We start from the raw sequence: 26297 nt of genomic DNA on the forward strand, positions 1-26297 counted from the left end.
CCATAAAGTATTGCTCTTATATCAATTTCAGAGCGGCGTCATAACATGGACACAAATCAATGGGAAGTGAAAATTGGTGTCTTAACTAAATAGATCTAGATATTGAAACGAATCAAAATATGACACATGGGATAAGGACCTTGTTTCCATAGTGACACGAGCGTACCATGTCGAATGAGAAACTGTTGATAGTCCAATGTAATCGTGGTTCTATCAGACATTTCTATGATATTTATATTAGAAATGGACAAGGAGTGAAATGATGTAGCAGGCAGTCAATACCAATCCACCTTCTTATCACTCTCCACCCGTCATAAATCCACTGAAACCAAATTAAAATCGAACCAAGAGCGAATCATTGCTTATCAATTCATCTGAAGTATAACATCAATCTTTAAACGTGTTAACTTTGTTTCGTCAACACAGAAACACTGAAACAACAGATTTAAGAACAACTCGTCTGCTGAAATATATATAGAGAGGAGAAATGGGGTTTAACGTCCACTCGGCATAAATCAGGTCATTTCGGGACTAACACGTGGTTCAATTTTATTTCATTAATTCGCTTGCGATTAGTGGTCTTTAGCAGTGGGGGGAAACAGGAGAATCCGGAGAAAACCCACGATGGACAGGCGACCCTACACCTTGTATCATGCATTTCTGTATAAAATGAAATAAAACGAAAGGGGTTAACGTCCTACTGTTCTGCCATACAGTGTGCTATAAGGGACATTTTTTCTCGGACAGCGGTGCTACGGCCTACTCTTATATCGAAGTCCACCTGCCAAGATTCGTTTACCCGGATAGCGGCACTATGGCCTCCTCTTATATCGAGGAACAACTGCCAAGGGATCATTTACGTGCACGTCAATGTGTACACGAGACCTCGGTTTTTCGTTTCACCTGAACGACTATATGTTGTCCCTTGCCTTGCCCTCTGTCCGGCACCACTGACAAGGGAAACCACGCCGGAAGATTCCGACGAACTTTCTCGGCCAACACCGGGATCGAACACGGGACGTCCAGGCTAGCGAGCCAACGTCTTACTCACTGAGCCACCGTGGCTCCCCATTTCCGCATAAAAGTCTTACTAACAAGGGATCCTGACAATCTAAGGAAAGATGGGTATAAATATAAATCCATCCATGGCGAATGGGTATGTAGGAGGTTCAAGAGAGCTATTAATTCTTAACAAGACATTGCCATTTATCTTGACGGACATACAAATGCATCTTCAATAGAAGACTTGATCTCGCTTTAACTACGTACATCTTATCAAGGCCTTCACGTAATACCCTACATATTTCAGCACTAATTTCAATTGAGTACAAGCCCAACTTGTGAACCTATCAGATTCCTCGATCGTCCCGAATACCAAGTCTCGGTGTTTCAAGCTAAAATGTCTACCTGTGATAATCGAGTTGCAAAGTTCAAGGTTCATTCAATGTCAAGGTTTCCGTGGAGGTCGCTACTGCTCTCGTGTCTATAGATAACAATGCTATAAGTTCGGGAATTGTGAAGTAAACAAGCAACGGCCAGATGTTGTGAAACTCGCAGTCGTTGCTTCAGGAATATGATACAAATGTAACATGCTCCTGAACAATTTCTTTGACTAATGATACTAAATACAACTTTCTGAATAGCAAATCTTAAAAAAACAAAATATACATTTAAAAAAATTCCGAGATCAAATCCCTTTTTATTCATCTTTTTAAACAGTTATTAAACGTCCTCCTTTCTGAATAGCAAATCTTTCAAAACAAAATATACATTTTAAAAAATTCCGAGATTAATTCCCTTTTTATTCATCTTTTTAAACAGTTATTAAAAGTCCTCCACATTATCAATGGAAAAATTTTGTTGATTAATATTACTAACACCACTTTCTGAATAGCAAATCTTTCATTAAAAGTGAGAGATATTAAAATAAAACGAATTTCTGAAATGAAATCAGTTTTTTTTCATCTTCAAATTGGATAATCTAGCCAAAATAGTTATTGCATGTTCTGTACGGTTCACTTTCCTGGAAGACATTTTGTGGGAAAGATACCTCGATGTGGAAATCTTAAGGGGCACTTGTATATAGCTGCGTTACAACTAAGCCGTTCCAAGCCGCGATAAAATTCAAGAAAGTACACCGTTTACATTGTGACGATGAATAAATTTGAAGGCAACATACATGTACTTAATATTCTCTCACTATACTCATGAAATTTAATATGATTGTTATTGTGTGACATTATCAAAATAGGCATCTTGAAAAGTAAAAGGGGATGGTGGATGGCCGAATGGTTAGCGCGTGCATACTGTATCATAAGGTATGTCACTGAGTCAACTGGCGTGGTTTCGAATCCCCGGTTGTACGTGACAAGGAGTAGGGTCGCCTGTCCAACCTCGTGGGTTTTCTCCGGGTCCTCCGGTTTCTTCCCACGGATAAAGACCCCCACGCGCAAGCGAATTATTGAAATAAAATTGAACCATGTGTTAGTCCCGAAATGACCTAGTTTGTGTCGAGTGGACGTTAAACCACATTTCTCTCTCTCTCTCTGAAAAGTAAAAACATCTAGAAGAACAGTATATCTACCATCAGTCTAGTCTCGGTCACCCAGAACCTCCTAGTCTTTAATGTTCGTAAAATATTTTTCTGGGTGATAGAGACTACCATTAGTCCTGTCACGTCAAGACCATCTCCAGAATAATGACATTGATAACTAAGCAAGGCCCGTTTTCTTTTTTTTTATTTCCATAGGCGAATGTTTCCAACTTTGAGGGTTTCGTTTACTGGTTTGGATCCTGATCAGAAGTATTTGGTGTTAATGGATATAGTTCCGGTCGATAACAAAAGATATCGCTACGCCTATCATCGTTCATCATGGTTAGTCGCCGGAAAGGCGGATCCACCACTTCCTAACAGGTTCCACGTACACCCCGATTCTCCATTTACCGGAGACCAGCTACAGAAACAGACAGTGTCGTTTGAAAAGTTGAAACTCACCAATAATATGATGGACAAAACTGGCCATGTAAGTTAAATAATTTTTTAAAACTATTGAAATTATACATGACATTTTAAAATTGTGAGTCAAAACTAATGTTGCCACGGTCTTGCAATATTGACAGTTTTACACGTAATTGTCTTGAGTGATCGCGACTTAATGCATCCGGGTATAATCGCTTTTTTTAGCCTTAATTAAATCCCCGATTAAGGTATTGTAACCCTTTGTTTTAAGCTAGATTAAATCCGTGAATCTATAAATGTCAGAGTTCGCCTTGTTTAAACCCTTGATTTAACCCTTTATAAAACTCTGGTGTAGCTATGTGTAAATCTCTGGTGTAGCTCTGCTGTAGCTGTGTAAATCTCTGGTGTAGCTCTGTGTAAATCTCTGATGTAGCTCCGTGTAAAACTCTGATGTAGCTGTGTAAATCTCTGGTGTAGCTCTGTGTAAATCTCTGATGTAACTCCGTGTAAAACTCTGATGTAGCTCTGTGTAAAACTCTGATGTAGCTCTGTGTAAATCTCAGTGTAAATCTCTGTTGTAGCTCTGTGTAAATCTCTGATGTAGCTCTATGTAAATCTCTGATGCAGTCTTTTGTCAATCTCTACAGTAAACTTGTATAAAAATTTAGTCCTACACATCAAGTCTTAGTGGCGCCATAAATAAATCTCTGATGTAGGCATGTAGGCACGTTTAAATATCGCATCTGGACTTATTCTAACATAGAATCTGTTATGGTTGATAACTTATTTTTTTTTTAATATTTTTAGGTCATTTGAATTATATGTTATTGAATTTTCCAGGTGATCCTGAATTCTATGCATAAATATCAACCACGTATACACGTTGTTAAGAAGAAGGAATCAACACAATGTCAAGGAGCTATATCTTCAATAGAAGGCGAAGAGTTTCGTACTTTCATATTTCCGGAATCCGTATTCATCGCTGTTACTGCTTACCAGAACCAACTGGTAAATATGGCTATATGTTTAGCGTCATTTTCCCGCTATAGAATCCCTTGCAAACTACATTATTTGAACGATGATTTTCTAATAGGAATATCTTCCCCAAAACAGCTCAATTCTGCTCGCTATGCAAATAATTATTAATGGATCTGTTTCAAATCCGGCGGAATCCAAGCCGGGGGATTATGTTAGGAATTTAATTTTGTTTTCTTAATTAAATGTTAAATATGAGTACATATTAGCGTGGATTAAGCCATGAGAAATTTGATATTGTAGCGAAAAATGCAAATGACGCATCGGTACTTTAATATTTATATATAAATAACATAATTTTGTCTTTTTATAATTAACAGAGTCATTAAATTGTGTCTTTTCGAAGGCGAATTATTGAAATAAAATTGAACTATATGCCCTAGTTTGAGTCAAATGGACGTAAAAACTTCTCTCTCCCTCTCTCTCTCGCTCTCTCTCTCTCTCGCTCTCTCTTATTTTAAAATATGCATTATTGCAGTTCTCTTGATCTTTTTTAAACTTATTGGTTAATTGAATATGGTTACTGCCTGTTGCAAACTTCTAAAATATGCATTATTGCAGTTCTTTTTATCTTTATTTTTTTGCAAAATTTTTAAATATGCGTTATTGCAGTTCTTTTTATCTTTTTTTTTTAATTTATTGGTTAATTGAATGTGGCTACTGTCTGTTGCAAAGTTTTCTTGTTTGATAATATTTGTAGACATTTGTTAAACATAAATTACAGTTTATTTTATTTTATTTTTTAGATAACCAAGCTAAAGATTGATAGTAATCCATTTGCTAAAGGATTTAGAGATTCCACAAGATTAACAGATTTTGACAGGTAATTCGAATCATTTTCAATTACCTTGACTTTGTCTATGTTCACGCCACTACATAGTTTATTAACCATGATATATGGTTACTATAGCAGAACTTCGGTGACATTTAGTATTTGAACAGTAACCCTCTAAAAACTATTTATGGGAGAAAGGGAGACATGGGGTTTACGTCCACTCGACACAAACTAGGTTATTTCGGGACTAAAATATGGTTTAATTTTATTTTAATAATTCACTTGCACGTAGGGGTCTTTAGCAGTGGCGGAAATCGGAGGACTCGAAGAAAACCCTTGAGTTTGGACAGGCGACCCTACTCCTTGTCACGTATACACCGGGGAATCGAAACCACGCCAGTTGACTCAATGACAGACCTTACGATAAAGCGCGTACACGCTTACCATTCGGCCACCCGAACTCCCAACTATTGATGGAATAAAAATTATTGGTTTGTTAACCAGTAATTGTTATTTCATATATAATTTTTAGTGAGATATTATATCAAAATAATACTTTATTTTATTTTATTCCTCAATTTCATGTTTTCTATGTACAGCCTCTACCATTCTTATCGATATAGTAACTTTTTACTCATTTATATCGCGTTCTTCCCCCCTGTCATTATTTTGGCAGGTAAAGTTAATGATTTTAAAAGTAAAAATAAAACATTAGAATCATTGTATTGTGTTTACACCTGTCGAGTTTTGTTTCTGTTATTTATTATTTTTGTTCACTTATCTTTGCCTTAATGAATCGTATTTCGTTTAGATTAAGGCTTAACTAAAAACACGAATACAGTTAACTATTATTCGTTTAAGTCACGATACGCTGAGACATTACTTATCGCAATATTTTAACACAAACAATGAATTATTCAAATATATCTTAACTAGTCATCGCATTTTTATTAACGATATACATCACGGAAATTAACCTGTATTATCACGCCGGTTATTTTAGGAAACGACATGTATATATTGTCTTGTTGTATTTTATATTTTATCATTGCTTGATAATGACTAGAGAAGCCTAGTTGAAACGTCGCTCAGTAAAAAGCAGTAAATTGTATTCCATAGAATTGTGACCTGTATATCACATTTGCCAAAAATAAAAAAAAGGACAGATGACGCATAAAATTAATGTTCTAGATACAGTTAACTATTTAAAAGATTCTGTTCTGTAGAATTTATATTAATTTGAAATATCCTAAATAATTTTAAAGCGGGTGGGGGTGGGGTACATAGGTTAAGTCTGTTTAAAATAGTAATTTGAAAGATTATTATATTTCTGAAATGACAAATACTTGGAAATTTTGAGATTTTTTACTAGTACATCTATCCGAAATTATAAATGTTGTATTAGAGATAATTTGAAAGATTATGTAATTATATTATCAAAATGTTAGAAATACTATAATTTTGAGATTTATACTAAATCCTACACCATGTTATTGTTAACAATTATGAACTACACGCATATAACAGAAAATCTATGCTAGCTTCTAAAATAAAGAGAAGTGGCATCAGATGTTATATATATGTAACCTACACCATCCGCGCTATGTTTCTTTTCACTTGATTTACTCTTTGTTGTTTATTTCTGTCGTGTCCGCAGGTTTCTCTTATCGGTTTTGTTTTCCGTCTAATGCGGTTCTCTTACTAATGTAATGGGCATATAATTCGTGCACTTATTCATTCGTTCCTTTATTAATTAATTAATTAATTAAATTCATTCATTTAATGTCCATTAAGTTGTTTAATTAACTTATTTAATTTTCAATAGATTTCATTTATTACCTGTGCATATTTTATGTTTTCCGGTATTAAATAGTTTAAAGGATAATTCAAATGTAAGAAGAAGAGGGTACCTCTTCGAAGCCTTGGTCTAATAATATCTGACGATGAAAAGAGTATAAATTTCTCTTCTAGTGAAGGATACTTCCGTATCGGATCCTTCGAACCATTGTTTTCATATTCCTGTTGGACGCGGATTCTACACAAGTTTTGGATTTTTTTGTATATTTATAACCGAAGATTCGCACTGCTACACTATCTGTTTGTTTTTTGTTGTTGTTGGGTTTTTTTTGGGTTTTTTTATAAATAAACTGAAGTATCGGTTTTTATTTTCAGCAGTCCCGGGATGTCACCCAGTTTCGCTTTTCCTTATCGCGACACGATGGAGTCTCTATTACAGCAACATACATATTCTAGATCGCCACTGAGATCATATGCTGATAGCGGTGATTATGAAGAAGCCATGTTAAAACACAGAGAATACCTACTCGCCAAAGGTTCGTTCCATTTCAGTCTATTGAATTCTTTGTTTTTCTTAAAGATGCATTATGTAAGAGTTAGATAAAGGACTAACAATTTTCGCTATAATAGTTAAAAAATATAGTTTTATAGAGTAGGAGGAACATGTTGAATATTAGAACTCGTGTACTAAATAGGTTCCCTTAGAAAATATTATTATCATAACGACAAAGGAATATATTGAAACGTTCGGTCCAATTACTTCATTCTGAGCGAAATTGTGCAATCTTGATTTTCATTGCTACTGTCGTTACGATAATAAACAACATCTCGATTAGATATTTTCAAATTAAATAATTGAATGGCGATTGTGTTTTAATCCATTGAAAATCACAACCATTCGATGTTCTAGAGAGTTGATTATTGGCTTCGCGTGTGAATAAATATCTAACATTTGAAGCCAAAAACAAGAACTGTAATAATAGACAGATTACATAATGCATCTTCAAATATTAGAAAAATTTGCTGATTGCATTTTGATTTCATTTAAGTCTATCGAATTTTTTTTTTCTTAAATATTTTTTGAAAATATTGCGGAATGTATTTCGGTTTCAATTTAGTCTATCGAATTCTTTTTTTATAAATAGTTTTTGAAAATATTGCTCATTTTATTTCGTTTACTGAAAAATGTTTAAACGTCCGTCCTGTAAAAATAAGCTTTGAATATGTATTATGTCCAAGTAGAAAATCGGATTTCTAACAAATATATTTCTAACAAAAATATTTCTAACCAATATGAAAAGAGAGAGAGAGAGAGAGAGAGAGAGAGAGAGAGAGAGATGGGGGGGGTCTTTAGCAGTGGGAGGAAATCGTAGGACCCGGAGAAAACCCACGAGGTTGGACAGGCGATCTACTCCTTGTCACGTACAACCGAGGAATCGAAAACCACGTCAGTTGACTCAATTATAAACCTTATGATACAGCGCGCACGCCCCGTTAACCATTCGGCCAACCAACCCCATGAAAATAGAAGTAGCCAAGGCTTTTTGTCGTATATCTGTATCCTAAACCTTTATAACTCTGTGGAGACATACAAATGATAAACACGTCTTCCATTCCTTTAAATCAAATAAATCAAATAATTGTTCATTTTATCTTCTTGTTGGTAGAGTATCAATATCCCACGTTATTGATCATCTTTTTAGAAAATATATTTCTGATAGAAAAAAAAGTCCATAATCACACAAATGTCTGAAGACGTCAGTAGATTTGTCGCCATCTTTGAATCTCTTTAGTTCGAATTATTGTCAAAATACGAGAATGAGAGACGTAAGCAATATTTAACAGTTAGTTAAAAACAAGGCTGTTACGTTAACACGACATTAACGACGAGTATCAGACGACAAATCAGCCAACTTACATAATCCAGAAGGTGTTTTTTGGCGCCAAACGGTCCTCCAATATGGCGTTTGATGGTAATAAGGCGCAGATTTGACGAACGAGAAGTTGAAAATGAGATTTAACTAAATACAAGGGTGTAATATTAAAATGATTTGTCAAACGGTTTATTATTACAACCGATAATTTTCAGTTTCTGATTCATGTCGGTTTTTATCTTGTCTCTGCCATTTTTAAATTTCTGGTCTCAATAAAGGCATCGTACGTGTCTGTCGTTTTATTACGCTCTGACAATTTAACTCAGTTAAATTTCCGTCACATCATTAAAGGGAGATAGAGAGAGAAATGGGGTTTAACGTCCACTCGACACAAACTAGGTCATTTCGGGACTAACATATGGTTCAAATTTATTTCCATAATTCGCTTGCGCGTAGGGGTCTTTAGCAGCGGGAGGAAACCGGAGGACCCGGAGAAATCCCACGAAGTTGGATCACATCATTAAAGAGGGATAGAGAAGCGGGGTTTAACATCAACTCGAATCGATACAGACTAGGTCATTTCGGGACTGACGCATGGTTCAAAGCCGGGTTTTCTCTTGCCTCTACCATTTTTTTAATTCTTCGTCTCAATAAAGGCATCGCATGCGTCTACCGTATTGTTACACTCGGATAATATAACCAAGTTATACTTCCGCCGCATTAATATATAGAGAAAAATGGGGTTTAGCATCCATTCGACACCATCTAGGTCATGTCGGCACTAATATTTAGGTTAATTTTACTTCAATAATTCACTGACGCGTAGGAGTCTTTAGCTGTGATAGGAAACCAGAACATCCAGATAAAACCCAGGAGGTTAGACAGGCACCCCTTCTTCGAGATGATCTAAATGGCGATCAGAGGTTTTAAAGGGCCTGTTAAAGAAAATGAATACTTTGCCGGATATGAATAAATTTTTAAGTTAGTGATCTGAGGAGCCTCTTTCTAGTGTGGGGTCCAATTTGGGGAAATTAGCCAAATGTGCCAAAACCGGCCTCGGGTTTTATAAATACGATTTGCGCCATCTATAAACAATTTTGTACTAAATCATCCATTCGGGTGGTCTATCTTGACTTCATAATTCTGTAAACCGTAAGACCGGATTTTGTTTTGTCTTCTGGGGGTGTCAACTGCTTGTTTAACCGATTGAATTCTCGAGACGTTTGGCGAGATTGCGTGATTTGCTCGCGTGGAAATTGCTCAAGCCACGTTTCAATTACAAAAGAGTCAGTGATAATTGGCTCTTATTACAAAAGACAGATTAAAAACCTTTCATTCAACGAGTTAGTTTTTCGCTCAACTAGAATCACGTGTTTGGCGCGATCTTAAGACTCGGGGGTTGACAAAATGGTAGATCTGTGACGAAAGCGGTGATTAGTTAGTCTCCATCATTCAGACCTCCGTTCGTTGAAGACTAGGAGGTTCTGGGTGTCCGAGGCTAGTGATTAGTATGTCCTCTTTCGGTTTAACTTCATTATCGTTATCTGATTTGTAAATTGGATGGCGGGAATAATACATGAGACGCCGCCCAAATCCTATTAACAAGTGTCACGGGGACAGAGAGATAACTATTGTTTTAAATACCGACTACAGATTACATATTGTATTGCACATATTTTATACAATACTTACATTAAATCATCGTATTCCCTAGACTAAACAATCTTTAAGACAATTGTCTCTTATTATTAAACATGGTGCTTTTTAATCGTTGAGGTGCTTCTGAAACACAGTGAATGATATTAATCTTACAGCGGCATTCAGAAACTGGAAAAAGTAATAAACTATTACACGCACGTCTCTCAACGTTAAAGATATACTCTTCGAAATGTGACCAAAAGAAATTAGTTAATGTCCTTCCATAAGCAAGTTGGGGGGTTGGATGGCCGAATGGTTAGCACGTGCGCGTTGTATCATACGGTCTGTCATTCAGAAGCTGGACACAATAATAAACTATTACACGTACTTCTCTCGACGTTAAAGATATACTCTTCGAAATGTGACCAAAAGAAATCAGTTATTGTCTTACAATAAGCAAGTCTTCTAGGTTAAACCTGCACTATGCAAGAGCTAAATCTGCCTATTGCAGGTATTTCTATAGGCCTGGAATGTTATCTAAATTATTAATTAGACATTAATTAACTTATCCAGACCATAATCAACTCTCGATGTCATCGTTAGCCTGCAATATTTAGTGGATATGGATACATTTTGTGGTGGATAATTTAACGTAAAAATAGATAAACGGGACTTTGTTTATTATCGTTACAACGTTAGAAATGCCGATCGATGCTATAGCCTAAATTTGAATCGCTAATATCTCGGTTCAGAGTAAAGCAATTTTAAGCATATTTTTTTTTATTATCTATTTTTAACTATTGTAGCGAGAACTGTCAGTTCTTTATCTAAATCTTATTTCCCTGCGTGGTTTCCTTTTGTCAGTGATGCAGGACGGAGGGCCTGACAAGGACAGCTGTCTAATCGTTCGGATGGTACGAAAAACCGATGTCCCGTGTACATATTAGCGTGCACGTAAAAGATCCCTTGGCAGTTGGAATTCGATATAAGAGTAGGCCGTAGTGCTGCTGCCCGGGCAAAATTTTCCTCATAGCACACTGTATGGCGTATGCCCGTCTTCATTAGCCCAGTTTAGGAGCAGAACAGTAGGACGTTAAACCCCATTTCATTTCATTTCATTTTATCTAAATCTTACCTAATACCCATTTAATGAAAGATATGTCGAGATTCTGTTATCAGGGAAGTTTTGAATATAGTAGGTAGTGTATTTTATTTGTATTTTTGAAAATAATATATATTTGGGGTTTTTTTCAACCAGGACTGATGGGCCTTCGGACCACGTCCAACAGTCCGAGGCCCAGTCCTCCCCATGAACCTTCCTTAACCACAACCTTACCTCTAAATATTTTCCCTTATATTTTCAGATGACGTAGATAATCATGAAGTGATGCCGAATCCTGCTTGGTCTGTGTGGCGTCCAGTCTGTTCCTCTGTGAATTCATCTGTAGCTAGCAGAAACTTTTACACCTTATATGGTGGTTTGTTAGGTCTCAGTAATACTGGATTACCGTTTCCTGCTATAGGTTTTCAACCCTTACCTTTACCCAATGGACTTAGAGAACTATCGTCACCAAATTCGTCAGTTACGTCATCCGAATCTGTGCGTCACGTGTATTCCGGACTTTACCGATATCATCCGTATATGTTACACGAACGATTAAAAGGTGTTTCGTCGGAATCAAGTAGTGATTCGTGTAGGCAATAAAGTGATGTTGTAATTCTGTTTCAGTATTAATAAATCTGTGAATAAATTATAATAAATTATGTATAGGACTGATATTTATTGGACGTAAAGTTATACGTGCTGTAGAAAATGTATTCATCATGTGTATCACGTGATAAAAACTCAGAAAATAAATAGATAAAAACATTGTAGATATTATTTTATACATCCTTTAAAATATTTTGGTGGTCTTTTGTCGTCACTCTAGTAGTTCGGTTTCCTTTCCATGAATTTCTTTTTCACGCAGTACAGTCCTGGGTTTGTTAATATATTTGGATATTTTTCACGAAAGATGTTTTGTGCTTATGTGCCCTCTACAGGGATGTAACTAATAAAGACAATGTTATTTCCCTTGTGACCGGAAACCTTATGAACACTCTTGTCTTTCGAGGGTTGGTCTGCTGAAATCATGTCAGTCCTAACAGAAGCATAAGCTCCCCGGTAAAGCAGTGCACTTGGGCCCCTACCTACCTACACAGTCACTTACAGGAATAAAAATGTAAATGATCAATACAATTAAACATATATTTTTATTATAATGGTGGAGTTTTCCAACGTTCTTCCCCTTGTCAGTGGTGCAGTACAGAGGGACTGACAAGGACAGCTGTCTAGTCGTTCGGATGGGATGAAAAACCCAGGTCCCGTGTATACATTGGCGGGCACGTAAAATATCCCTTGGCAGTTGGAATTCGATATAAGAGTAGGTCATAGGCGTATGTTTCATAGTATGACAATCTATGTTAAGAAAATGTTATATATGGACTTGTAATATATTTTAGGCAAAAACACAAAATAAGCTTCAAAAGAATAACAAACATAATATAAAGATACATAATATGATATAAATATTTGACAATGGCACCCTAGCTGTCTTCAACCTCATAGTAGGGGATATTCAGAAACAATACCAAACTGCGGAAATGCACTGCTGCTTTTATTAGAGGTAACCAGTGTATGTTAATAACAGGCCAATTGCCTACACATGAACATAAACAGTTCATATGGGCGGCTTATCTGACGGCCCATTTCACTCGCAAAGAGATACACCGTCAAAAGTGAAAATGGACGTTTTTGATTTTTGTCTTAATAATGAGTAATTGCTCCACCAATCCTCAGACATTCAGCAATTCGCAGTGGCATCGTCCAATCACGATTTGGGGCAATCTGATCCACTCCTCTTGCAGTGCCACGGCCAATTCTTGCTGTTTTGTCGGTTGACGTTGACGTCGACGAACACGTCTCCCGATCAAATTAAACGTAACACTCTAAAGCAAAGATACGCTTAACAGTAAATCTTATGCAAGAACCGATAGGAAAGCAAACATGGATAGATAAACCAGCACGCGGCAGTTTTCACCAAACCTTCCTTGAAGTGTCAAATTTGACAATGAATCCCTCCCTCCCACGTGTATGGCGCTATTGCGTGTCGCATGTGCAGTTCAGTGGTTCTGTTGGGGCGATAAGTTCTTCATCTGTGAACATACTCTCAAAGTATGTCAAGTGTCCATGACTGTTTATCATATCGCAACCTGCATAGGTAGTTGCATTTCAATATCCCCTACTTATTTTGAAGAATATATTTGAGACAGTAATATATTTTAGGCAAAAACAAAAAAACTTCAGATGTATAACAAACATAATATAAAGATACATTATATGATGTACATATTTGACAATGAAACCTATAGCTATCTTGAACCTCGTAGTTCTTGATTAATGTTTGCACGCCTGAGGGGCGTATATTTCGTTGCCTGGCAAGCTATGTTAAGAATATATATTTGAGTCTGTAATATATTTTCGGCAAAAACAAAAACAAAGCTTCAGACGAATAACAAACATAATAATAAGATACATAATACGATGTACATATTTGACAATGGCACCATAGCTATTGTCAACCTGATATTTCCTGATTAATGTTTGCGCGAACGAGGGGAATATGTTTTGTTGCCTGGCAACCTACGTTAAGAAAATGTAATATTTGAGACTGTAATATATTTTATATAAAACAGAAACCTATTTTAAGAAAATGTAATATTCGAGCCTGTAATATATTTTAGGTAAAAACAAAAAAATAAGCTTTCGACGAATAACAAACATAATAGCTAGATACATAATACAATGTACATATTTGACATTGGCACCTTAGCTATCTTCAGCCTCATAGTTCCTGGTTATCTCTTTCACTGACGCATTCTTTCCTGTTTTATGTTAAACCCCACTATCATCAGTTAACAATAAAATGCCACTTTATAACGGCTTTGAAGTAGCGTTTTACACGTACATTTACCCGCAGGATGACTCTTGGTTACAATCAAGCGCGATAAATAGCCAACGATACCTTCATCTTCAGCCTCTCTGGTTTCAACTATCCAAACCGTCTTATCGTTAGCCTGCTTAGAAGTGGCCCTTAACACGATAGAGACGAAAAATTCACAGAGCCGCAGGTCCTCTAATATGATATTTGGCAGACTTCGGGCTCAGAAAGCAACTTTCTTCTGTGTCCAATTATTGAGTGGTTTATCATGTGGGTGTATTGATGTTTAGTGAAGTGGATAGAAATGGTTGAGAATTTACAAAGAACCATAAGGCGACCTTGCTCTCAGCATGATACCGATTCCTGTATCACTCAAATAAAAGAGAAAGAGAGAGAGAGAGAAATTGGGTTTAACGTCCACTCGACACAGACTAGGTCATTTCGGGACAAACATATGGTTCAATTTTATTTCAATAATTCGCTTGCGCGTAGGGGTCTTTAGCCATGGGAGGAAACCGGAGGACGCGGAGAAAACCCACGAGGTGGAAACCCGAAAAAAAACCAAGCAAGGAGTGAAATCTAAAAAACAAGACCAAGCAAATGACTTACATGACCCGTCTTATCTAGAACATTATTAGTCAATTTCAACTTTTCAAAGGACACAGTCTGTTTCTGAAGTTGGTCACCAGTGAACGGAGAATCTGGGTGAAGGTGGAACCGTGCCGGAAGTGCTGGATCGGCCTTTCCGGCGACTAACCACGATGAACGATGATAGGCGTAGCGATATCTTTTGTTATCTATCGGAGAAAACCCACGAGGCTGGACAGGCAACCCTACTCCTTGTCACGTACAACCAGGGATTCGAAACCACGTCAGTTGACTCAATGACAGGCCTTATGATACAGCGCGCACGTCATGCTGACCATTCGGCGACCCACCCCCCCACTCAAATAAAATCGGTTTCACTTGGCAAACCTTGTTTTGTTTTATGACTAAGAGGGGTTGGATGGCCGAATGGTTATCATAACATTATAAGGTCTGTGATTGAGTCAACTGGCGTGGTTTCGGTTCCCCGGTTGTACGTAACAAGGAGTAGGGTCGCATGTCCAACCTCGTGGGTTTCTCTGGGTCCTCCGATTTCCTCCCACTGCTAAAGACCCCTACGCGCAAGCGAATTATGGAAATAAAATTGAACCATATGTTAGTCCCGAAATGACCTAGTTTGTGTTGAGTGGACGTTAAACCCTTTTTCGCTCGGTGCACTCCAAACCAGCTTGTATTATTAAGTATAGCCAGTGTTGCAGGACGAAGGATCTGGCAAGGGACAACGTATAGTCGTTAGGATGGTACAAAAAAACGAGGTCCCGTGCACACATTGGGGTACACGTTAAAGAATCCTTGGCAGTTCGATGTAAGAGTAGACTGCAGCGCCGTTGTCCGGGAAAACTTTCCCTTTTAGCACATTGTATGGCGTATGCCCATCTTCATTATCCCGGTCGGAGCAGAACAATATGAAGTTAAACCCCATTGCATTCCATTTAACACCTTAAGAGAAAATGGGTCCGGTTGGCGCTTAGTTAAATTATATTGGTCTCAAATGTTATATCAATTAATAATTAGACATTTATTGACATGACAAGCCCATAATCAACTCTCTAGACCATCAGATGGTCGCGATTTTTAATGGATTGAAAAGATCGCTATTCAATAATTTAATTTAAAATGCATAATCAAGATTTTGTTTATTATCATAACAATGGTAGCAATGAAAATGGAGACTACGCTATACTCTTATCAAAACTTCCAACATTTATACTTCGCTTAGAATAAAGTAATTTGACTAAAGTTTTTAATATATTCATTTTTCATCCTCTTATCTTTTTTTTTTTTTTTTTTTCTTAAACTTACATAATGCATCTTTAAATAAGCAATACATGGGTGAATGTTGGGAATAAATGTGTTCCGGGTGACGGGTCGAAGAGTTATTTTTAGCATAAAGGAAATAATCAAACCACATATTTGGGTTTACAAGATTTCTTTACCCGGTAAGGGAAGTAGCAGTTTCTTAATTTGATTGAAACAATATTTTATTTGGAGAACGATGTGAGTATATACAATACTGATATAATAGATTTGAAAACAAGCCGAAGCCTATATACATGCGTGTCCATGTAACTCATACATTTCAATACATTTAGTAACAGGGCTCACGTTGTCGGTCGCCAAAGTCGCAATTTGCAATAAAAATATGAAAGTGGCCACAAAAAATTGATTTTGGCGATAATTTTGGCGATAATGTTTCGGGGTACTGGCGATTCCTGTTTAAAACTGGCGGAAAATATTTTAAAATTCTCATCGTGTATATCCTAGATTGGCCATTACATCGAGTGTCAATCACAATCATGTCGTGACATACTATAAATTAATTGATTGGTTGATAATTAGTAATATGTACAAAGTTCAAAAGTATAGCTTTATATAGACAAATAAATAAATAAATTAGAGGGGAATCAAGCATATAGAAAAAAGCACATTAAAATTAAACAAGGAGATTGGCACTTCTAAAAATGTGTTCAATAAAATATTGGGGCGATCGCTTGTCTTGCTCAACATTGGGAATGCCCGCACCTCTCCAGACCGGGGGCCTGTTTCACGAAATCTTAACTAAAGATAAAATCCAAATTTTAGTAGCTACTTCAATATTGATTGGCTAAGCAATAAAATCTATCTAATATTAGCCAATCAAATTACTAAAATTTGGATTTTTATCTTAGTTAAAATTTCGTGAAACAGGCGCCTGGGCCCTGTTTCTCGAAATTTTAACTAAAGATAAAATCCAATTTTAATAGATACTTCAATTTTGATTGGCTAAGCACTAAAATCAATCTAATATTATCCAAACAAATTACTAAAATTTGGATTTTATCTTAGTTAAAATTTCTTGAAACAGACCCCTGGACCTGGCTATACGCTCCTACGAGTTGTCCAAACCTGGGGATTTGTTTTCTTCGAACAAATGCATTCACCAACCGAAAAAAATAATTTAAACAATCCCCAACAATCAATCTGATTATATTTCGTTTCGTTTTTTTATACTTTCGATGGTGTACTATGCATGAAGGTCGGACGAGTTGTTTTGGGGGTTCGCGTCAGAGGTCATACAAACGGCTTTTTACCCTGTGACATCAGATATGTGATTAACCCATCAACAGTGATGTTCCTAGTGGATTACCCACAGTTCCGTGCAGCCCACGCCAAAAGCACGCCGTAACAGACCGTTCCATTGGTTAATCCCTCACATCATCAAGAACATGTCAATGATAACAACTCTTCCAGATCCTGGTGTAGTAAAGACAATTAAAATGAAATTTTGAACTATAAGAAACGAAACGAAATAGGATCTGTGTTTTAATCAGATTGACCCAACAATATGAGTGATGGATTCAATCATGATAACAACCAACAAATGAAATTATATATTTAAAACCCCATTCAGCAATGGCGGGAACATATCTTTGTATGACAATACAGATAAATGAAATGGGATTTAACTTTCTGCTCCAACTGGACTAATGAAGACGCGCATACCCCAAACAGTGTGCTACGAGGGGAATTTTTCTCGGACTAATGCAGACGCGCATAAGCCAAACAGTGTCCTATGAGGGGATTTTTGCCCGGACAGCGGCCCTCCTACTCTCATTACGAATTCGTACTGTCGAGTGTTATTTTACGTGCGCACCAATGTGTTTTCGTCCTATCCGGAAGACTAGACACTGTGCTGGCTAGGTCCTTTATCTTGCACGACTGACAAGAGGAAACCACGCCGGAAAATCACGAGTAACTCCAATACAAATAGTTCTAGTAACTGAAATGAAATGAAATGGGGTTTAACGTCCTACTGTTCTGTTCCGAACTGGGCTAATGAAGACGGGCATACGCCATATAGTGTGCTATGGGGGGAATTGTGCCCGCACAGCGGCACTACGGCCTACACTTATATCGAATTCCAACTGTCAATGGATCTTGTACGTGCATGAGGGAAATTTTACCCGGGCAGCGGTACTACGGCCTACTCTTATATCGAATTCCAACTGCCAAGGGATCTTTTACATGCATGCCAATGTGTACACGGGACCTCGGTTTTTCGTCCCATCCGAACGACTAGACAGCTGTCTTTGTCAGACCCTCCGTCCTGCATCACTGACAAGGGAGAACCACGCCGTAAAATCTGAATGAACTTTCTAGGCCAATGCAGGGATCCAACACCCGACCTCCAGGCTAGCGAACCAGCGTCTTACCCACTTAGCTACCGTGACCCCCCAATTCGAGTAACTAAAATTACCACTTCAAATTCAATGTTGTTTTATTAACCGCCACTTCGGCTCCATATCAATCACTGAAATTAACTCTAATGACAATAATATTATCATATCCTTAAAGACAGACGGAAACAGTTTCTTTTCCAAGTGTCTTTCACGGTCATTGATTGGATGGCAAGTGGCACGGATTCCATGGAAACACGTGGTGATTAAAGGAAACGCGGTCTTTGACTGTTGAAACTGATCTCCAGTTAATTAATGGGGCTTATTTAATCCATGGGTTGAGATTTGTAACCTGGGCGACGGGGTAAGACAAGGCGACCCTTTTTCATGGCACGTTTTCCACGGATTCAATGAATGCGAGGAGATCAGTGTTTGGCCCCCGACTTAACTCAGTATCAAATAACCGTAGAAGGCGATTCCTAGACGAATCGTCTTAACAAAATCTTTTAACAAAGTTTCAGACAAATGCTAGCTTTTATATTCAACGCAGACAAATCACAACAAGAACCGAGAATCGATGACTTAAAGACAGACTGGGTGATCGTGTAAGAAATAAAAGAAAAATAGATCAAGAAGATTTTTACAACTTGATGTTGGTGTCTGATAGGGTTGGGGTTTCTTTGTATTGAAGGGTTACCACTGTAGTTCAGAGCATCTCTGTTCTGATTATATACGATAGAAGAAATTAAATGAAATGGAGTTTAACGACCCACTGTTCTGCACCGACTGGGCTAATGAAGACGGGCATACGCCATACAGTGTGCTATAAGAGAAATTTTGCCCGGACAGCGGCACTACGGCCTATTCTAAGATTTCCAATGATAAAAATGATAAAAATGCTGACGGTTCGGTTCATCAGTTTTTTATTGACACAAAACTGGCCGCGAGTTCACAAAGCATTCTCAGACTTAAGTTAAGAATTTACTCAACTTTCAATCACAAGTAAAGTTTATGAGAAATATCTTTGACCCAGAAACATAAAACTTTGTACATAGTTTCTTATTGATGTATTTGATACATCAAAACTGTTTTATAAACGGCTATATTTTGGTTAAAATACGGCGAACAATTTTTTGTAATTTCTTAATTTAAGTCTGAGAATGCCTTGTGAAACCGGGACCAGGTCTAACAAGTTTGATTGTTGTTGGAAAGGAGTAAAGATCAAGGTCTATTTATATACAACTAGTTTCAAGAACTTCTGTAAGAGAAGACGTTCAATTAGAACTATTTTGTTATTCAAAATATAAAAAAGAATTACCAAAAAAACATTTTTATTTTATTGGCGAAACAAAATACTGGCGAAACAAAATATATGGTGTAAAATTTAAATGAAAAACATCTGTCAAAAATGGAACCCAGGTTGAGAGAGAGAGAAATGGGGTTTAACGTTCACTCGACACAAACTAGGTCATTTCGGGACTAACATACGGTTTTAATTTTATTTACATAATTCGCTTGCGCGTAGGGATCTTTAGCAGTGGGAGGAAACCGGAGGACCCGGAGAAAACCCACGAGGTTGGACAGGCGACCCTACTCCTTGTCACGTACAACCGGGAACTCAGGTTGAACACTGCCGACTAGGAATAATTATTTGTAACAGATATGGATATCCTACACACCATATCCAAAATTTCAATGATTTTATAAGAAAATTGACAATATTTTTATGGATAATCGAAATGCCGACAATGAGGAAGTATAGCTTACACGGGTTTCAGTTTAAATTTATTTGATTGCATCGATATTTCATTATACCATGTAAAAGGATTAAACACAAGTTCTAACAACTTATAAACGTCTTCTCCTTATAAAATGTTAATTGATGAGAATATTTGAAAGGATAGATACGAAGTTATACTTACAAGGGATTAATTATATATAACTGAATAATGTGTACGCGAGTTCTGTAATTTGTAAGATAAGATTTTATTGTATCAATACGCCCATTTAACATACCTTATACAAGAGCTACCCGCCTATTGCAGGTCTTTTATAGGCCTTAAATGTTACATACACTATTAATTAGACATTTATTAACATGACAAGACAATAGTCAACTCTCGATGCCATCGGATATCTCCGATATTAAGTAGATTAGAACGGTAAGGACATTTAATGATTTATTTTAAAAATGGAGAAGCGAGGCTAAGCTTCGAACAACCAGTACGGTGGTTAAAATCAATGCACACATCTTGTCAAACCTCCAAAGGCTAATAACGTCGCTCAGAAAAGAGTAATTTGAATGATATTTTCAATATAATTTTGCATTATTTATTTTCGAACTATTATAGCAAGAATGGCTACCCCGTTATCTATAAATCTTATATAATGTATCTTTAAGGGCAGCATACATGTTACTAAAATAAAAACAAAATGATAATATAGTGCAATAGAACCAAAAAAAACTTTTCATGTAAACTGAATGATTTACAACAATTTAAAATACTGATGACGAAAAAAAATATAGAAATTTTAAAATGTTTAGGAGCTTTTGTACACAATTCGTTCATCTCTTTGTAAAGATGTGTATCTTTGTTATGTCCATGTATTTATCCTTTGTTTGTTTCATGTATATTTCTATTATTTTACTATTTGTATATGCACATAATCTTGTAAGGTTTTTTTTATGCAATAAAGTTTATTCTTCTTCTTCTTCTCTGTAGTAAGTACGTGACTAGGAGTAGGGTCGCCTGTCCAACCTAGTGGGTTTTCTCCAGGTCCTCCGGTTTTCTCCCACTGCTAAAGACTCCTACGCGCAAGCAAATTATTGAAATAAAATTCAAACCATATGTTAGTCCCGAAATGACCTAGTTTGTGTCGAGTGGACGTTAAACCCCACCTCTCTCTCTCTCTCTCTCTCTCTCTCTGTAGTGAAATTCTGAGATAAATCGGTCAGAAATTGTATAAAGATGATGACGCCATGAAGAAACACTGGGCGTCTTTATTTCTCTGTACTTAAGATTGTATGAATACCGTTAGAATCGTGTGATGAGTTTTTCCTGTTATTTCTTGCCAGAGGTGATTGTGTCAGTTTTCAATGATCTGTTGACCTTTTCAAATACCAACAACATACTTCCAACATATTTAATCTTAATAGGCTAGCAATTTTGTGTGTTTAATATAAATATTTAGCCAATTGAATAGGGTTTTTTCCCTTATAAATTGAAATTCGTGTCAATTGTGTATAAGGGCGGGGGCCGTTTATGTATCGGATTTAATGTTTATTTTATGGGGATGTATTTTATCATATTATCTAATATAATGTCGTAATTCAGTTTTACTGGCCAAAAAAATTATCGACCAAGATTTTCTTTTAAATATAACCAAATCAAATTATGTTTTATGACCCATCTGATATCATATTATAATAATTATCAAAAGTGAAATGAAATGAAATGGGGTTTAACGTCCTACTGTTCTGCTCTGAACTGGGCTAATGAAGACGGGCATACGCAATACAGTGTGCTATGGGGGAAATTTTGCCCGGACAGCGGCACTACGGCATACTCTTACATCGAATTTCAAATCCCAATGGATCTTTTACGTGCATGCCAATGTGTACACGAGACCTCGGTTTTTCGTCCCATCCGAACGACTAGACAGCTGTCCAGGCCCTCCGTCCTGCATCACTGACAAGGGAGAACCACGCCGGAAAATCTGGATGAACTTTCTCAGTCAATGCAATTAGGAAAATTCACCGAGTATTCAGATTGTTGGAGATGTTCAGATTTGATCGTTTTCCGTGATCTAACTTTAATAATTCATTTTTATAATATCATGGACCTTATAATATGTATTACAAGGTCCATGATAATATCCAATCAATTCGTACATCAATTATTCGCAAAGGTAAAAATAAACCTGTTTTTTTTCTCTCTTCCAGAATCCAGATTCTCTGTAATAACAGCCTCCATAAGTAGGCATGTATACATACACGAAGGCCAAGTGGCTGTACTTATAACACAGCGTTCTCTATTACCCCTCTATTACAAACGATATAAGCATTTTATACACAGATAAGCCGCTTAATACAAATATTATTACACCAAATTCAACAGCTCCAGTGTAATAGGCATTTCAAGCTGTCAATCAAAGTAGTGTCAGGCTGGTAGTTTATAACGAGGCTATTAAATCACTAATGGATGATTTGACACTTCCGGGCTGTGGAACTTTATTTAGAGACTATTGTCTCCATATCACTTTGTTTAAGATAGAACAATCATATTATTATTATATTACTATATACTGTTAACATTGGCATCATTCAAAACACGGCTCGAGTGTGGCCCGCGGCACATCACATCGTCCCTGGACACCACACAACTGTACAAACAAAATGAAATATTTATGATAAGGGGTTAACTCTGATCAGTTTTTGTCTTAAACACACAGCATGTCATACGAGACCACACTCACAAATCAGAACATTGTTCTGAAAAAAAAAAAAAAAAAAAATGCCTGTTTGGAGTTTGTATTCTACCCACGATGCAAGAGATTTAGAAAATATGAACCTGCAACAAAATGAAATGGCATATTAGAAAAGATCTTTTGGACTTACAAGGACTTTTTAATTTTTGTGTTTTTACCAATTTTTTCAATCCTTTAAGTTTATATAACCTAATTAAATCAACATAAAAGATCTAGACTTATGGCAAATAGTGTAATTATTTTTGGGCAATTTATATTTATTAACGTGACAACCCCATGATCAACTCTCTTTAAATCATCGACTGGAAGAGATTTAAATGGTTATAGCCCCCCACCCCACCCCACCGAGATTTAGATATTTAATCTTAGCTGAATAAAATATTGCTTAAATGAACTAAACATACTAATAATACATGATTTAAAATATCGGAAAGTAGATGAATTTTAATTAAAATATAACCCTTTGGCTTGTTTTCTGAATCCTTCCATTTTGGACAATGTATGTTTTTAACATGGATCTTATCTGCACAAAATATTGCTTAAATGAACTGAACATTCTAATAATACATGATTTAAAATATCGGAAAGTCTGTTGAAACCTTTTATTTGAATACACGTTGTCATTTATATCATTCTGAATTTAGTTTAGGGTTTGGTTTTTTTTTTGTATCTAGCTTCATCGAACAGTAATTATTGTGATTTATTCAAGGATAAAAGGTCAACAACTTTCTATTAAGTCCAAGATGTGTCTTGAAGATTGAGCGAAAGTGAAGAAAATGACAAGGACGGCTTTCCATCTGTGAGACGGAAGAGACAATTTAAGACGGACGGTTACGATCATTGATTAAACGATAACCAACATCGACAAGACGATTAAACAGCAACTTGGGGCATTTTCACAGTGTTGAACACCATACATCACCGTTTCACTCATCTCGACAAGCCAATTAAAACCTACAACTTGTCCGCTTTCACACCATCGCCATCTATGCAGCTTCACCAGTGTCCATTGGCTCTATTCTATTACACGCGTCAGTGCTCTTAGATTGTTGTTTCACGTCTATGCTGATTTTCCTTGTATCTTGTTTAATGGAGAGTTAGCCGCAGTTTGTTCATGTCTTGTCTCATTTCACTGGTCACCGATGACAAATCTTTTAGTTTTCCAGATCGACAATAGTTCATCGCTCCAGTCATTCCATCAAGCAATGTCCTTAAATGCCATGATTGAAAATAACATATAGTACCATCCTTCTATTAAAATAGAAAACCTCAGTAAATTCTTTATTGATACGGGCATTTCCAAACCGAATTAGTTCAAACACGAAAACAAGGAAACAAAAAAGTGACGTGTCTGGTGCTTTTTCTCTCAAGGTCCAACACATAAAAAAACGAGTCACACCCAGCACCGGGTCAAATAGCGATTTAATACGTAATGATACAGGGGTTTTCAAACCGAATACGCTAAAATCTGAAAATAAGGAAACGAATAGAATAGAACCGAGTCAAGACACCAATATGAGTTTAAAAAATTGTCCCTTAGATCAACCCTCGGAACCAGATTTTTGCTCGCCACGCTAACAGCTTCCGACCGCCAATCCCCAATATGAATTTAGTTCCGACGGCCATGTAACTCTCTGATTCTGCGAATCTTTGCTAGGTGAGCCTTTGAGTGGGAGCACTGGTGGAGAATTCTAATTCAAACAACTCAATATTTATTAATTATTTCTTATTAAAAGGGTTTTGTAAATATTATCAACAATACACCCCCCCCAAAAATCTCTAAAGCATTCATTACGGAAAACACGGTGTTTGTTATTGATTGTTGAACCAAGGACTTGGTGGAACTAGGAAATTTTACGTCAGCCCCGTGCGTCCCCTACATCAAGTTATTAAAGGGTTTTGTAAATATTATCAACAAAATCACCCCAAAAAATCTCTAAAGCTTACAATACAATGTTTGACTCTGTGGTGCTAAACAAGAGCCGTTTCATTACGGAAAACACAGTGTTCTTTATTGCTTGCTGAACCAACGACTTTGTGGAACTAGGAAATTTAACGCCAGCCCCGTGCGTCCCCTACATCAAGTTATTAAAGGGTTTTGTATATATTATCAACAAAATCACCAAAAAAAAATCCCTAAAGCTTACAATACAATGTTTGACTCGGTAGTGCTAAACAAGAGCCGTTTCATTAAGGAAAACACAGTGTTCGTTATTGCTTGCCGAACCAACGACTTGGTGGAACTAGGAAATTTAACGCCAGCCCCGTGCGTCCCTTACATCAAGTTATTAAGGAATATTTGTATATTGACATGTTTAGCGCTAAGACCTAACAATTTAATACACAGTTTATGTCTGCAATAAACAACGCAGTTGAGAAATTAAATGTCTGTTAAATTTGATTAAACTACCTCGTTTATTTCCTCTCGATGTATAGTCATCGATCTATGGGTATCACGTGATCGATAAAGCTCCGGTAGACGGCAGTGATGTGAACATTGAGTGCGATAAGGGGTCGTCATCAGATTCTAATCACCTCGTGTTAACATTGTCGATACCATTCCAACAAGCGATACAGTAGCGTCAATATTTCAGGAAAATTTAATTCCAATTTTCCGCAAGTCTGGTTGGCAATTCTACACTTGACAATTTTGTAATGAAGCTGTCACTGTGATGAGGGATGGAAGCTGATAGCAAGGTGGCTGAAAATCACCCGAAAATTACGATCCCAACACAATTTGCTGCTTATCTAACGAGACTCTCACGAGATCTTTATTTTACATATTAGGCTTTCATGTGCCTGGTTAAGATGTCACATTGACAAGACGAGAATTAACGAGATTTTCCCGTTGAAAGATTTTTAGTTGTACTGACGTTTCTTGGTGATTTGTTTTAGGGAAATGAATGAAATGAAATGGGGTTTAACGTCTTGGCTCCGACTAAACTAATGAAGACGGATTTATTTTGTGAGTTTGCTGTAATGATTGTATTTATTTAACTTCAGTATTACTTCCGACATTTTCTATTTTTTCCAGTTAAGACACAATATTGATTTGATTCCAAGAGTATTGTATAAGCCTATATGAAAGCTGGGGATAAAAATGTCAGTCATAGATTGTTGTTTTTATTTTCGTATAATCCACATGCAATGCATCATTGACAGCACGCAAGTTAAACTCGATTTAAAAAAAATGTCTATCTGTGATTTCTCGCATATCTTTTATCTTTAAAGAAACATTATGGGAGATTAGATAACGAGCTGGCAGTTCTCACTATAATAATTAAAAACTAGATAATGTAAAGGGTATTTGCTGCAAATTTCAGTCAAATTGATCCACTATGAGCCGAGGCTTTAGCGATTGAATTTTCGGCCTAGCCTCGATCATTATTACTAAAGTCGGTAGGATAAAAAACATAGTCTCGATTATCCATTTCATGATTTAATTGTGAATGGAAGTTGAACAGCAAATCGGAACCTAATCCAATAAAC

The 26297-nt window shown here is 36.6% G+C and overlaps 1 protein-coding gene across 3 annotated transcripts in view; it reads left to right on the forward strand.

The window, feature by feature from the left end:
• Positions 1-11878, forward strand: part of LOC126815911 (T-box transcription factor TBX20) — a 31958-nt gene extending 20080 nt beyond the window's left edge. Inside the window, exons 3-7 of one of the 3 annotated variants that reach the window (XM_050542009.2) lie at positions 2750-3023; positions 3800-3967; positions 4741-4817; positions 6942-7102; positions 11443-11878. In XM_050542009.2, the coding sequence (XP_050397966.1) occupies positions 2750-3023; positions 3800-3967; positions 4741-4817; positions 6942-7102; positions 11443-11783 (1021 nt within the window). In that variant the 3' untranslated portion in view covers positions 11784-11878. Of the gene's footprint in view, positions 1-2749; positions 3024-3799; positions 3968-4740; positions 4822-6941; positions 7103-11442 lie in introns of those variants that run through there. The other 2 variants (XM_050542010.2, XM_050542011.2) reach the window with 2 other exon arrangements.
• The last annotated feature ends 14419 nt before the right edge of the window (positions 11879-26297 follow it).

This window comes from Patella vulgata, chromosome 3, assembly GCF_932274485.2.
Source record: "Patella vulgata chromosome 3, xgPatVulg1.2, whole genome shotgun sequence".
NCBI lineage: Eukaryota > Metazoa > Mollusca > Gastropoda > Patellidae > Patella > Patella vulgata.